The 13,414-nt window shown below is 44.6% G+C and overlaps 1 protein-coding gene across 7 annotated transcripts in view; it reads left to right on the plus strand.

The window, feature by feature from the left end:
• The window catches only part of TNXB (tenascin XB), a 107,575-nt gene that overhangs the window by 71,589 nt on the left and 22,572 nt on the right, over nucleotides 1-13,414 (plus strand). For all 7 annotated transcript variants that reach the window (XM_044419345.1, XM_044419341.1, XM_044419342.1 and 4 more), the window contains 5 exons: nucleotides 1,054-1,380; nucleotides 2,783-3,067; nucleotides 4,025-4,315; nucleotides 7,170-7,457; nucleotides 8,363-8,647. In XM_044419345.1, coding sequence (XP_044275280.1) covers nucleotides 1,054-1,380; nucleotides 2,783-3,067; nucleotides 4,025-4,315; nucleotides 7,170-7,457; nucleotides 8,363-8,647 — 1,476 coding nt within the window. The remainder of the gene's footprint in view (nucleotides 1-1,053; nucleotides 1,381-2,782; nucleotides 3,068-4,024; nucleotides 4,316-7,169; nucleotides 7,458-8,362; nucleotides 8,648-13,414) is intronic.

The following is a 13,414-nucleotide window of genomic DNA, read 5'->3' on the forward strand; positions in this document are numbered from 1 at the left end:
TTATATTGACAGTCCTTAACAATAACAACAGTATATAATCATTTTATAGCATGTTCATCTTCTATATTACAACAGCTCTATTTACATCTCCATTCCAAATCTATTCCACAAATGGATACTCACAAATATATAACATTTTATAGGCTGAATAAACAGCAGACCCAGTTGGGTTACCCAATGCATTTATTTCAATATTTGATTCCATATTTGAGGTGCCAAATTTTGATAAAATTATCTATATATATTTCACCTCTCTGAATTCTAGCCCATGCAGTAGACACCTGTTCTCCCCTGCAGAGGAAGGTGGGAAGTGCTCCAACAGAGCCCAGCTCAAGGAACCAGGGTTCAGTTTGGATGCCAGGAAGTACTTCCTGACAGTTAGGACCCCGAGGGTGTGGAATGGGCTTCCACGGAAGGTGGTTGGGGCCCCATCAGTGAGGGTGTTCAAAGATAGACATGCACATGAGGGGCATGTCATGAGCAGAACTGGCTGGAGCTGGGGGTCAAGCTAGATGTCCCGGGAGGCCCCTTCTGACTCGCTCTGTTTCCTTGTTGTCAGTTTCTCCATTAATGCAATTTCCCATATCCTTCCTAAATACCTTTGAAAGTAGAGCCCCTTTACATATTTTCAGTTACACACCATTTCTAATCTCGCTGCTTCCCATCCATAAAGAGGGAGAATAATAGGAGAGAGTTTTATTACAAATTCTTTGATGTGTTAACTTTTCTAACCATTTAATTACCTCTTTCCAGAATAATTCCACTTTTGAACAAGATCCCCACATATGTTCAAGCAACCCTTTTACCCCACAATTTCACCAACACATATCCTTATTTATTTTATGAAGTTTTGTGGGGAATAAGTGCCATCTAGCCACATGTACATGTGGTTATTTTTTCCTCCTTGAGGTCTCAAACGGGAAAGAAAGCTCTGTGAACAAGCATCTGATTAAGGCCAGCACTGAAAAAATCACCATCACCATGACTTTTCAGATTTCTTCCTAGAAACCATATCTCAGGGACTTCCATCATCTTCCTCTCTTATTTTTGTAGCTGCAGAGACACCTGGGCAGGCTGGAGAGGAGAAGAAGCCAGAGGAAGCATCAGGCAAGGCTGTTCAGCCCATTCTTGGAGATGTCACAGTCTCTGAGATCACCCCAGATTCCCTTCTCCTCTCCTGGAGCATCCAGGAAGGCAGCTTTGACTCTTTCCTCATCCAGTACAAGGACGCCACAGACAAACTCCAGATGTTATCAGTGGATGGAGCCATGCGCTCTCTTCATCTCTACAACCTCATGCCTTCCCACAGATATAAATTTAACGTCTTTGGAGTCTCTGGCTACAAGCGTGTTGGGCCCATCTCAGTTGATGCTGTCACAGGTCAGCAGGGACTTCACATGGGCCCCTACATGGTCTCCATTTGGGCTGTTTCAACGCTAAATTTACTCAGCATGCCTGTCCTGCTATGGTTGCCAGTGTGTTTCTTTGGTCAAAAGAGCCCCTAAATCCCCAACAGGTACCCAATAGGCAAGAATGTGACATGGAAAGCTTTTTCTGGGATTGTGGTGCAACGAAAAGAAAAAAAACATCTCTGTCTAGTGCAACTTTCTGGTGTTGACAAGGTAGAACACATTTTTGCGTGCTGAACTTCCCAGGACCAATTCAAGAAATATCCAAATACAGCTGGAAAGTCCTGGAGAGCTGCTACCAACCACAGTAGAGAATACTGGACTAGATGGACCTATGGTTTGAGTCAGTATAAGGCAGTTAGCAATGATGTATTCTACTATTTGCCACTGAGTTCTAGGTCATGCTGCCAGGATCCCATGAGTGCTGAAATGAATGTTGCTCAGTTGGATTTTTGAAAACAGTCTTTCTTCTCAGGTTTTTCTCTGCTGCAGTTTCTTTTTTGGGTACCATTCCTCCTAGACTGCTCCCTTGCCAGTCAGAGATCACTGAACAATTTTTCGGCGTTTTTGCAATGATCAGTTTAAAGAGCAGGCAGGTCAGGCCTATTGACCTTACTAGTTTAGGTTGTTTTACAAACATTCAAAAGACTTCCCTACAGCTGGCCTGTAATGGTGGGCAAATATTTTTTTCTCTAAGTCAATTCACTGAAGAAGCAGTAATGCACCTTCCAAGGAACCCCAAAGTTCCTTCTTGGAGCATAAATTTGAAAACTACTTTGTCTAAAGTCATCCTTCCCTAATCTTGGGCCCTCCAAATGCATTAGACTACAACTCCCATCATTCATGCCTGTTGGTTTCCAGCTGTGTGAGATCTCAACTGCTGTCAAACCCAGCCCCTGATCTGGAGACAGAAAACAGAACAATGTCAGAAGGGTTAAAAAATAAAAGCTGCCCGGGAAATAACATCAGTGGCATTTAAGCAGTCTTCCCCCACTTGATACCCCCAGATGCTTTGGACTACAACTCCCAGTATTCTTGAATATTGGCCATGCAAGCTGGCATTGGGAGATGAAGCCCAGGGGATGAGATGAAGTCCAGGGGGTGAGACTGGGGAGGGCTGGGGCTTTTGTCCATTTCAAATCACTCTCTACCTGCTACTGTCTCCCAGACCTAAGAAACTGTGATTCAAGCCTCCCCCAATTGGTTCTTTTGCTCCCGTTTCTCTTCAGCAGGTTGGACTTCCACAACAACTTGCTCCAAGGTTTAACTATTGTTTCATGTATGTGTGTGTGGTGTGTGTGTGTGTGGGGGGGTCTATTTGTGATCAGAACTGCCTTTCTTTATTCTGTTCCCATGTTTCTTTTCATCTGTAGCTCCACAAGAAGAAATCCCTATCCAACCCAGTCTAGGAGATCTCTCAGTCACCAAGGTCACCAGTGACTCAGTCAGTCTGTCCTGGAATGTGCCTGCTGGAAATTTTGACTCTTTCCAAGTGAAGTACAAAGATGCAGAAGGCATCCCGCAGGTGTTGCCCCTGAGCGGTGATTCTCGTGACGCCACTGTCCCTAGCCTGGCTCCTTCTCGCAGATATAAATTCAACCTTTATGGCATTTATGGGCACAAGCGCCTTGGTCCCGTCTCCACAGATGCCATCACAGGTCAGAGGGAATCTTCAGTATGGGGGCTTGTTGGTGGAGACGATTATCTTTCCCCTACTCATGTCTTTTCTTAGGTGTTTCTTACGGTGTTTTGTTTCTTTCCTGTGTGGTGAGAAACAAAAAGAGTCTATGTCTCACACAAACTGTGACTTCATCTTAACAAAAGCTCTGTAACAAATGCAATTGAGATACTTGGTATTATTAATTATATTTCTTGCCCAGGCTTCCGCCACAGACATTGGAGTAGCTTACACAGTTCCCCTTCACTCATATTATCCCTGTGACAACCCTGTGAGCTACACTGGGCAAAGACTGAGTTGAGACAGTAACCCACGCTCAAGGATAGAGTATGGGTTGCCGTTGAACCAAGTGTTGCTGTTGAACCATGGGTTATCATGTTGTCTGAACCCAGCAAAGCTAAGGAATCCTGGTGTGCAACTTATAATTCACAACCTACAGTTCACAACTTAGTGACAAACCATGAGTTCTCTGGATTGTTCATGGTTGGCAAGCCATGGTTTGTTATATTGGCTGGGTTCAGACAACACAACAACCCATGTTTCAGCAACAGCCCTATACAGTCCTTGCGTGTGATTTATCATGATGTAAGAACCCAGCCAATAACTTGTGTAAGATCACCCCTTGAGTTCTGTGACTGAGCAGGAATTTGAATTTATTCTCCTGAGCTCCAGTACAACTTGGCGGTATAGAACCTCTTTCAGCCCAAGGGCTAGATTCCACTTGATATTAGTACTAATGGAAATGCTGGGGTTGTAGGACCGTTTTTCAGTCCACATACTCCTAGGATGGCTTCCTGAATTATTTATTTTTTAAAGGCCACTTTTGCTCCCTTCTATATAACTCAAGGACTGACATCACCTCCTGTGACAACCTTGGTTACTCTTCCTCTCACCAAACACTCAACATTTTCAGTCCAGCATCTCATCTCTGTTCCAGGCCCAAGGACCCAAGCAGACAACAAAGCTCAGCTCAAGCTGGGGGAACTGTCAGTGCATAACATCACATCAGAATCGCTTCTTCTCTCCTGGTCTGTGGAAAGTGGGAATTTTGACTCTTTCATCATCCAGTACCGAGATGCAGGTGGGAAGCCCCATGCTCTGCCTGTGGATGGGAGCTTGCGGTCCCTGCGGCTTCATGACCTGGCCTCCTCTCACAGATACAGGTTTAACCTCTATGGGGTTTCTGGACGGAAGCGCCTTGGACCCATCTTCACAGAGGCTGTGACAGGTTAGTTGTGGCCCAGTGGTCGTTCAGCGACTGTATCTCTCTTCGTCATAATGATTTATTTTATATGGCCATCCCTACATGAAGTATATAACTCAGTGCTTTACTGACACTTCTTCTGCAGCTTTCTTTGCAAGAGGATTAAAGTGTTGTTCACGTGAGGTTTTCCCCCTAGGAATTTTTCTTCCTGCCTGCCTGTCTTTCAACTTCTATGCTACCCCATAACCTGAAGGATCTCTGGGCAGCTTACAAATGCTGAAAACAGCATACGGTACAAATGATAAAACAACAAAGCAGATAAAATAGATAAACAGTAAAATAATAGATTAAAATAATCTCGTGATAAAATGTAAACCACACACAACATGATAAATACAACCGATAATTTAACAACCAAAAGTTAAATAAATAATGTGTAACAAAATATAAAATTATAAATTAAATAAATTAAATTAACCAAAAGCTTGTTTGAACAAAAACATCTAAAAGAAAGAAGAGTTGGTGCCAGCCATATGTGCTTGGGGAGTGACTTCCAAAGTCTGGATGCTATTGCCAAAAATACCCCCCTCCTAGCCCTTTCCCCCTTGATCTCACTGGGAGTGGGGTATTCAGTATATGATCCTATATGTTCCTCTTCTTAACACAAAGTAGCACTGCTGTATAGAGCAGAATTGTGAAGATACGCAAGGCTTCTGTAACCAGCCATGTTGTCATCTAGGAAAAATTCAAACTTTTCTTGCTCAAAAAAAAAGTGCAAAAATGACTGGAAAGCTCAGGAGAGGACCTGGAGGACGATGAGGTCAAGAAAAGGCTCTGCAAATTTCTGTGAGCGAGGGATTGAGAACGTGTAATAAATGCCTCATGTGGAGAAACCCAGTATCACAAAATTATTCCCTCTTCCCGCCACACACACACTTCCAGTGCATGCCCGTGCGCTCTGCCACTGTTTTTAGGTTTTGATTTCAAGTTGCCACATTTACCCAGAATGGGTTCACAGAAAAAGGCCCCTTCACACCCATTTTATGTCTCTCCTCTTTAAACAGAGCCTTTCCCAGTCTGGTGTCTTCCTAAAGCTGGGGACCTCAGCTCCCACCAGCCCCAGCCCATATGGTCAATATTCAAGAATGCTACATTCTCCATTTCAGATAGATAACAACACCTATTTAAATGGTTTTCATTTGCATTCACCAAGCTTTCGCATTCCTGCTCTAACCCCAAAGGTCACTACTTGAATTTTGTGCACACAGGTATGCCCACACTGCTAGAGATGTTGCTCCTTCAGACTTATTGTGCATGAATGCACTTCACATTAAGGTCTGTCCGTCTGCTATTTTAACATTAGCTAAAATTAGGGCTTGGTGTATTTATTGTTTACTCACAGTTTTTATAAGTTTTTAAAACTGTGTTATGACCTTCAGGGTTGCCTCAGTTGCTAAAGAGCAATTTCATGGAGTTTTTCTTTAGAACAGGAAAAATGCAGTACTTAGTTGTAAAAGCAAGAGAAAGCGCTTTTTTGTCACTTTACTTGTGCTATTCTGTGGTATAATGGTGCCAACTAAAGGTCATGCCCAGGAAAAGCAGGGAAAGAAATGCTCTTTCAAACAAAAGACTGGACATAGTGTGTCATCACAGTTAGAAGACCCTTAAATTGTTATCATGAATAAGAAATAAAAACTACTTGAACTTCTAAAAATATGGTGCTAAAGGGGAGGCTAGAAATCAAATAATAATAAATAAAATAAAACGAGGAATGGCAGCTCATGCAATCCACATTACAATTTTTGGAATTCTTTCCTCAAAACTCCCCAAAGGCAAAAAATTGGGGCAAAATAGGAGAACTATTTTACCAGAAACAGCCTTCAGAAACAGGTCTGGCTCCTTAAGAACATCAGAGGAGCTGTGCTGGATCAGACCAAAAGCCTCTCTAGCCCATCATCCTTTTCCCACACAGCCAGCCAGATGCCCCCATAGGAAGCTCACAGGCAGAACTCAGTGCAATCATACCCTCCTGTTCCTGTTCCCCAGCTAATGAGATTCAGAGAGATGCCACCTCTGATTCTGTAGATTAGCATGCATCTACCTCACCCTTCCCAGCTTTGCTGTGCCCCTCTCTCTCAATTTTTAACAGCTGTTGGAATGGCAGAGAGGCATGTAAATGGATTAAGGGACAGACATGAGGGAAGGAGCCCTTGCCAAGGATCACTGCTTCCTTGAACTTCAGAGATCTGTTGTGAGAAAAATAATGTTGGAAGATCGAATCACAGGTTTCCCTTTTCACATCAGCTCTGGTCATCTGTAGGCCCCAAGAAAAGTGCTTTTGAATTCGCCCTAATGCTTTAATGCTTCTAATGCTTCTTAAATTGCATGGCAGCCTGCAATTTTTATTGTCTCTGCTGACACTCTTATGATCCACATGCTAATGTAGCTGTTGTAGGTTTTTCCCATTGTGCCAAGGGAAAGGGCAGGCTCATATCATTTACTGATTGATGTATTTAGTGTTTGCATTGGTTCCTTAGCATGTGCTACCCTAAGATCTCTAAGCAATTTACATAAAGTATATCGAAAACAATGTGAATTCAAATAAAATATTTTCCTACATTAGAAAAGTTATGATTAGAGCAAATTACAAATCAGCAAAAAGCTTGGGACATTTAAGGAGCATTGTTGATGCTTAAAGTTCACCACAGTTTCCACCTCTGAAAATACGCATGGGGAAAAAAGTCCCAGGGGGTGGGACCTAAAAGGCCTGTTATAAGTTGTTAACCTAATGGCATTGTCGTGGGACGACCAGAACAGCCAATATCATCTCAATGCCCTTGTGGAATGAAACATCTGCCTCTCTCTTCTCTGACCCCAGCCGATTCGGAAGAACTTGCCCCTCCACAGCCTAGTCTGGGGGAGCTCTCAGCCTCCAACATCAACAGCACATCTGTCCATCTGTCCTGGACAGTCCAGACTGGGAATTTTGACTCCTTCATCATTCAGTACCGAGATGCAGAGGGCAAACCCCAGGCATTGCCCATAGACACGAGCTCCCTGGATGCTGTTGTGTCCAACCTGGCACCGTCCCGTCGATACAAGTTCAACCTCTACGGCGTCTCTGGACGGAAGCGCTATGGCCCCATCTCCACAGAAGCAGTCACAGGTCAGACACTCATCCCTTCTAGGGAAGGGAATGATATTTATTCCTTTCGGCATTAGGCTAAAACCTTTTTATATTCCCAATGTTTTAAGATCTGATTGTTTTAACTGGGGTTTTATTGTTAGCTGAATTTTTAGGACGCTGTGTTTTGTTCTACATTTTGTATTATTAAATTTTCCCGAGACTTCGGTAAGGGATGGTCTAGAAAAGTTTTAAATAAATAAATAAATATTTAAGCGTTTATATTTGATTAAGTATGATAAAATCCCTAACTGAGAATATAAAGCTTACTTTTCCCCCATCCTTGATTTTCTTCTTTGTTTTATTCCCTTTTTATCAAGCATTTGCATTATTTATGCATCATGTATTTATGCAGTATCAGGCATTTCCAGGGCTGGGAAGCTCAGGCCAGAGAACAAAAATCCTTCCTGCCTTGAATATGAATCTAACCCCTTAGGGCTCCTGCTTCCCTTAGTCTGGCCCAATAAGGATATCAAAGGGATACAATATTATTATTAAAATACTTGAAGAAATTAAAAACATAAAATTAATAATTGAGCAAGAGAATAAAGATTGAATGCCTCAAGAGAAACATTCTGGTATTTAAGTACATACAATGAAGTTCTGTAATTTCCTGGCTTTTGCAAATCCTTCTTCCCCATTCTAAAAGGTTGAAATGTCTCCCTCAAGTACTCGGCAGTAAGAGATTTAAGCTACAGTGTGCTGAGAGTTTTATATTTTTCATTCCTCCTTTTTTGATCATTCTGCTGAGTTCATCTGTGGATATCCCACCTTGCACCAAGTCCTGCCCTAACAGCCCCACTGTCTAAATGGAGAGTTTGCAAACAGCAAATGAAATGAAACCCACACTTGGCCTGACAGAATTTCTATATTTTCATTTATTTTAGCTCGAATGGTGGAACCAAAAATCAGACCGACACTGGGTGATCTCTCTGTCTCTGAGGTCACCAAAGAGTCTGTCCGCCTCTCGTGGACCATCTCTGCTGGGAAATTTGACTCTTTCCTTGTTCAGTATAAGGATACCCAAGGAAAAACCCAGACAGTTCCTGTCGATGCTGACTCCCGCACAGTCGTCATCTCTGACCTGAAGCCATCCCACAGATACAACTTCAACCTCTACGGCATCTCTGGGAAGAAACGGCTTGGACCAATCTCTATCGATGCTGTCACAGGTAAATGGTCCTCACCCAGTCCTGAATCAACCTCCTGTTTTTATATCCTCATCCCCAGAACGATCCATAGATCTCACTTATTTTTTTTCTTGTATTTTTATCCATCTCCTCTGTTCTGTATAATTTTACCCTTCTCATTTCGCCACCGCCTCTAATCTTCCCTTCCTCATTTCTTCCAAGGAGATAAAGGAGCTGTACCCATATAGTCACAGTGGCAGGCTAGAACTGATAGGAATATACACCTGGAATGGACCAGGTTGAGGAAGGCTGGAATAGCAAATACTGAGCTCAGTGGGTGAAAACTATGACCTGGTTTGAAGCAGCTTCTGTCAGCACTGGGGCTTTCCAAGTGGCAGGCATCTACATCAGGACCAGGGGTGCTGGAGAGAAATGGCGGTCCTTAGCAGGATGTCAGAGAACCAAAGGCAAAGTCCAAATATAGGCTGAGGCCAGATACCAACAAAGCAAAGCAGGGTCAGGAGCAAGGAAAGGTCAGAGAGGACAAGGAGCAGGTATGTAGCAAGGCAGAGTTGGACTGAAGGCAAGGGCAGAAGCAGGAGCGGCAGGTGTCAAGGGCGAGGCAAGATTAGAAGCTGGCTCAGGAACACAGCACAATCACCACGGAGACCCAGATTGCTGAAGCCCACGATGCTCTGGCCATCCTGAGCAGCACAGGGAAGCCTTTTCTAGAGCCTTCCAGGGGTCCCAACTGCTCGTATACTATGTGTTTACACAGGCTCCACTCTTTGCAAGAACCTCCAGTTGTGCTCCTGGTCCTGCAGGCACTTGCAGGGTGACTCATGCTGCTTGTCTCCAAGGGGAGCTGTGCCAAGGCTTCCCATCCTGACAGCTTCCTAAGGTTGTGCAATCATAGTGGAGCTGGAAGAGGCCAGAGGACCATCCAGTCCATCCACTTGCTCAGTGCAGACTCCCCGTTAAACCATCCCTCTCAGATGGTTGCTGAGTTGCATCTTGAATACTTCTATTTGGGAGAGCCCACAACCTCCCCAGGTCATTCATTCCATTGTCATACTGCTCTAACAGTCAGGAAGTTCTTCCTGATGTTGAGGCCAGAACCTGACCTCCCATAACTTCAGGCCATTATTCTGTGTCCTGAACTCTGAAATGATGGAGAAAAGATCCTGGCCTCCTTAATTGTGGCAACCCTTCAGTTACTTGAAGAATGCTATCATATCTCTCCTCACTTTTCTCTTCTCAAGGCTAAACATGCCCAGTTCTCTCAAGCTTTGTTTCCATTCCCTAGATCATTCTTGTTGCCCTCCTCTGAACACTCTCCAGCTTGACTGCATCTTTCTTAAACTGTGGTACCCAGAACTGGATGCAGTATTCAAGCTGAGGCCTAACAAATGCTAAGTAAAAGGAAACTAGTACTTCATGTGAGTAGGAAGTGATTATTAATGCAGCCTAAAATAGCATTTGTCCATTTTTGCAGCCACATCACATTGGCGACTCAAGCTACTGCAAGTCACAGATCCTTCTCACTTGCAGTATTCTTGAGCCAAGTATTCCCCATCTTGTAATGATACATTCGGTCATTTGTCCCTATTGACTTTCATTCTGTTGCTTTCAGATCCGCATTCCAAGCTATCAGGATCACCTTGAATCTTCTTTCTGTTCTACAGGGTATTAGCTATCCCACCCAGTTTTGTGTCATCTGCAAATTAGATCATCGTTCCCTGAACTTGTGATTCTGATTCTGTAGCCAGCTGTGGATCCACAGTTGGCTACAGAATCCATCTAGCCCACTTTTAGTTTGTTAGTTAAGCAGGGTATCATGAGGCACTTTGTCAGAAGCTTTATCTAATCCCAATAGCATTCCCACAGTCCATCAGGGAAGTTACCCAATCAAAAAATGAAATAGATTAGTCTGGCAGGATTTGTTCTTGAGAAATCCATGTTGGCTTCTAGTTATCACTGCATTATTTTCAAAGTGTTTGCAGACTGGCTGCTTTATAATCTGTTCCAGAATTTTCCTAGGGATTGATGTCAGATTGACTGGTCTATAGTTACCAGGTTCTTTTTTTTTCTCCTTTTTTGAAGATGAGAATAACGCTAGCCCTTCTCCAGACATCTGGCACTTCTCCTATCCTCCATGATTTCTCAAAGATATTAGACAGTAGTTCTGCAAGTTCTTCCACCAGTTCCTTTATGACTCTGGGATGAAGTTAATTGGGCCCTGGAGATTTGCACTCATTCAACCCAATTGAATGACCATTTGCCTGTCAATCTTGAGATGCCATCCTGCTTTTTCAGCTTGTACTTCCCCTTCATCAGAAAGTTCATAGATCTTCCTTCAAGAGAAGACTGAGGCAAAGCACTTCAGCCCTTTCTCTGTCATCTATTATTATTATTATTATTATTATTATTATTATTATTATTATTATTAAACATTTCTATGCCGCCCCTTGCCGAAACCTCGGGGCGGCTTACAACACGATAAAATACAATGAAATACAATAGCACATAATAAATTACCATTATCATTTTGCCATCCACATTGAGTAGTTGAACACCCATTACTTTCCTCTGTCATTTACTGTGGAGATATCTGAAAAAAAGGCTTTTTTGGTGCTTTTGACATCCCTCACTAACCTCAGTTTTAGACTTCCTGCCACTTCCTATACATTTCCCTTTTTGTTTTCAGATCATCTCTAGGCTTCTTGTAAAGCCACATGGACTGGCACCCTGCTCTGCCACTGCTGATAACTCCCTATAAATGGATACTGCCAGCATCCAAAGCTGCCATTTGCCACCCCCACAGACAATTAAGTGGCCAGGGTCACTTGGGGGGCTTACTAGTGCACACCTTGCCCGCTGTCTCCTCAGTTCAGGAACCTTGGAAAATAGCATTAATTTCCTTGGGAACCTTGGGAAATAGGATTAAAAATCTATTTTCCAAGGCTCCTTTTCCCTCTTTGTCCTTTCTGCTTTGCCTCAGATTTCATAATTCATCTTTCATTCACCCCACCCATCCCTTATCATCTTCCTGTTCCTGGTGGTCTCCTCTTGTCCTGGAGCTGAAATAAACAAGAAAACACCAAATTCATCGTAAGATTGCTGACTGAATGGCGGGGGGGGGGGGGATGACAAATACAATTACTCTTTCCCCCGAGCTTCAGTGTGTCTTTTAGTTGTGTTAGTTTTCAGTTCCGTCTTTTAAGGAGCAGCTTGAGCTTCAGAAGTTGGCAAGTCAAGCATTTCACCCCTGATCCATGGCTGCAGAGCCAAAGTGGTCAAGTGATTAGCATGTCAGACCAATGGCCATATAACTGAAGAACTGACAGCCCCAGACGCTTGCGTTTGGCAAGCAGTCTTCAAGAGAGAGGAAACATGTGAATACGTATGCAGCTGCTAAAGGGTTTGAAAAACGAGGCAAGTGACCTAATACATGGATTTTTCTGTGCTGAGGCCAACCTTGAGAGAGAGAGAGAGGATGGGAGGCTGCTGGGGCTGAGAGGCACTGCTGGAGAATCAGATATGACTTTCAGTGACCGGCAGCTAGTAGGAGAAAGGAAAGCTGGATGTAAATTTCCACTCCGTTGTGAACCTCACTAGTCGATTTCAAACCAGTGATTATCTTCCTGCCTAACCCACCTCAAGTGATTGTTGTCAGGGTCAAACAGAGGGGAGATAATGTACACCTCTTCCAGCACCTTGAAAGCCCTGCTCTTGAGATCAGATGGTATGATGATTATGCTAGGGAAAGTCAAAGGCAGAAGAAGAAGGGAAAATATGAGATGGAACAATTCTATAAAGGGAACCACGGCCTTGAGTTTATGAGAGCTGAGTAGGGCTGTCAAGGACAGGACATTTTGAAGGATTTTCCTTCATGGTGTTGTCCTAAGTTGGAGATGACACAATGGCATGTAACAACCACAGGGATGGGGCCTTTCTGTGGTTACCCAACAGAAGGGCATGTGGGCCCCTCCTAGCTGGTCTTTAAGACTTTATAGATGTATTTATCCCAGTCAGCATTTTGGTTTATTTCATTGTGCTGTGCTTTTAACAGAGTTTTAACCTGCTGCTGCTAACTTATGAGACATATTAATGATTTAACCATTGAGTATTGCTCATTTTATGGCTTGATTATTAAGTGTTTAAAAGTTATCTTAAAATATAACTTTATAACTAAAGTTATAAAATATAACTTTATAAATATAACCGTGCCCGGACGGGGTGGGGCGTCGGGTGGCCGGCGGCTACAAAGTGCTGCAGGGGGGGAGTGCCGGCGGGAGGAACAACACCTGGCAGGAGACCGCGCCCGCGCCCGAGAACCGCACCGCGCCCAAAGACCGCGCCGCGCACGCGCCCAAAGACCGCGCCGCGCACGCGCCCGAAGACCGCGCGAAGACTGCGCCGCGCCGCCGACTCCGCCGCTACCTGACTGCCCTGCCACGCCCCTGCACACGTGGCAGGTGTGCCCGGACGGGGTGGGGCGTCGGGTGGCCGGCAGCTACAAAGTGCTGCAGGGGGGAGTGCCGGCGGGAGGAACAACACCTGGCAGGAGACCGCGCCCGCGCCCGAGAACCACACCGCGCCCAAAGACCGCGCCGCGCACGCGCCCGAAGACCGCACGAAGACCGCGCCGCGCCGCCGACTCCGCCGCTACCTGACTGCCCTGCCACGCCCCTGCACACGTGGCAGGCGTGCCCGGACGGGGTGGGGCGTCGGGCGGCCCGCGGCTACAAAGCACCAGCAGCGGCCGGGGCCGGCGGCCAAAGGGCGGTTTGCCGCCGTTTGGGGGGG

Source organism: Varanus komodoensis, unplaced genomic scaffold, assembly GCF_004798865.1.
Source record: "Varanus komodoensis strain SLA01 unplaced genomic scaffold, ASM479886v1 scaffold102, whole genome shotgun sequence".
Lineage (NCBI taxonomy): Eukaryota > Metazoa > Chordata > Lepidosauria > Squamata > Varanidae > Varanus > Varanus komodoensis.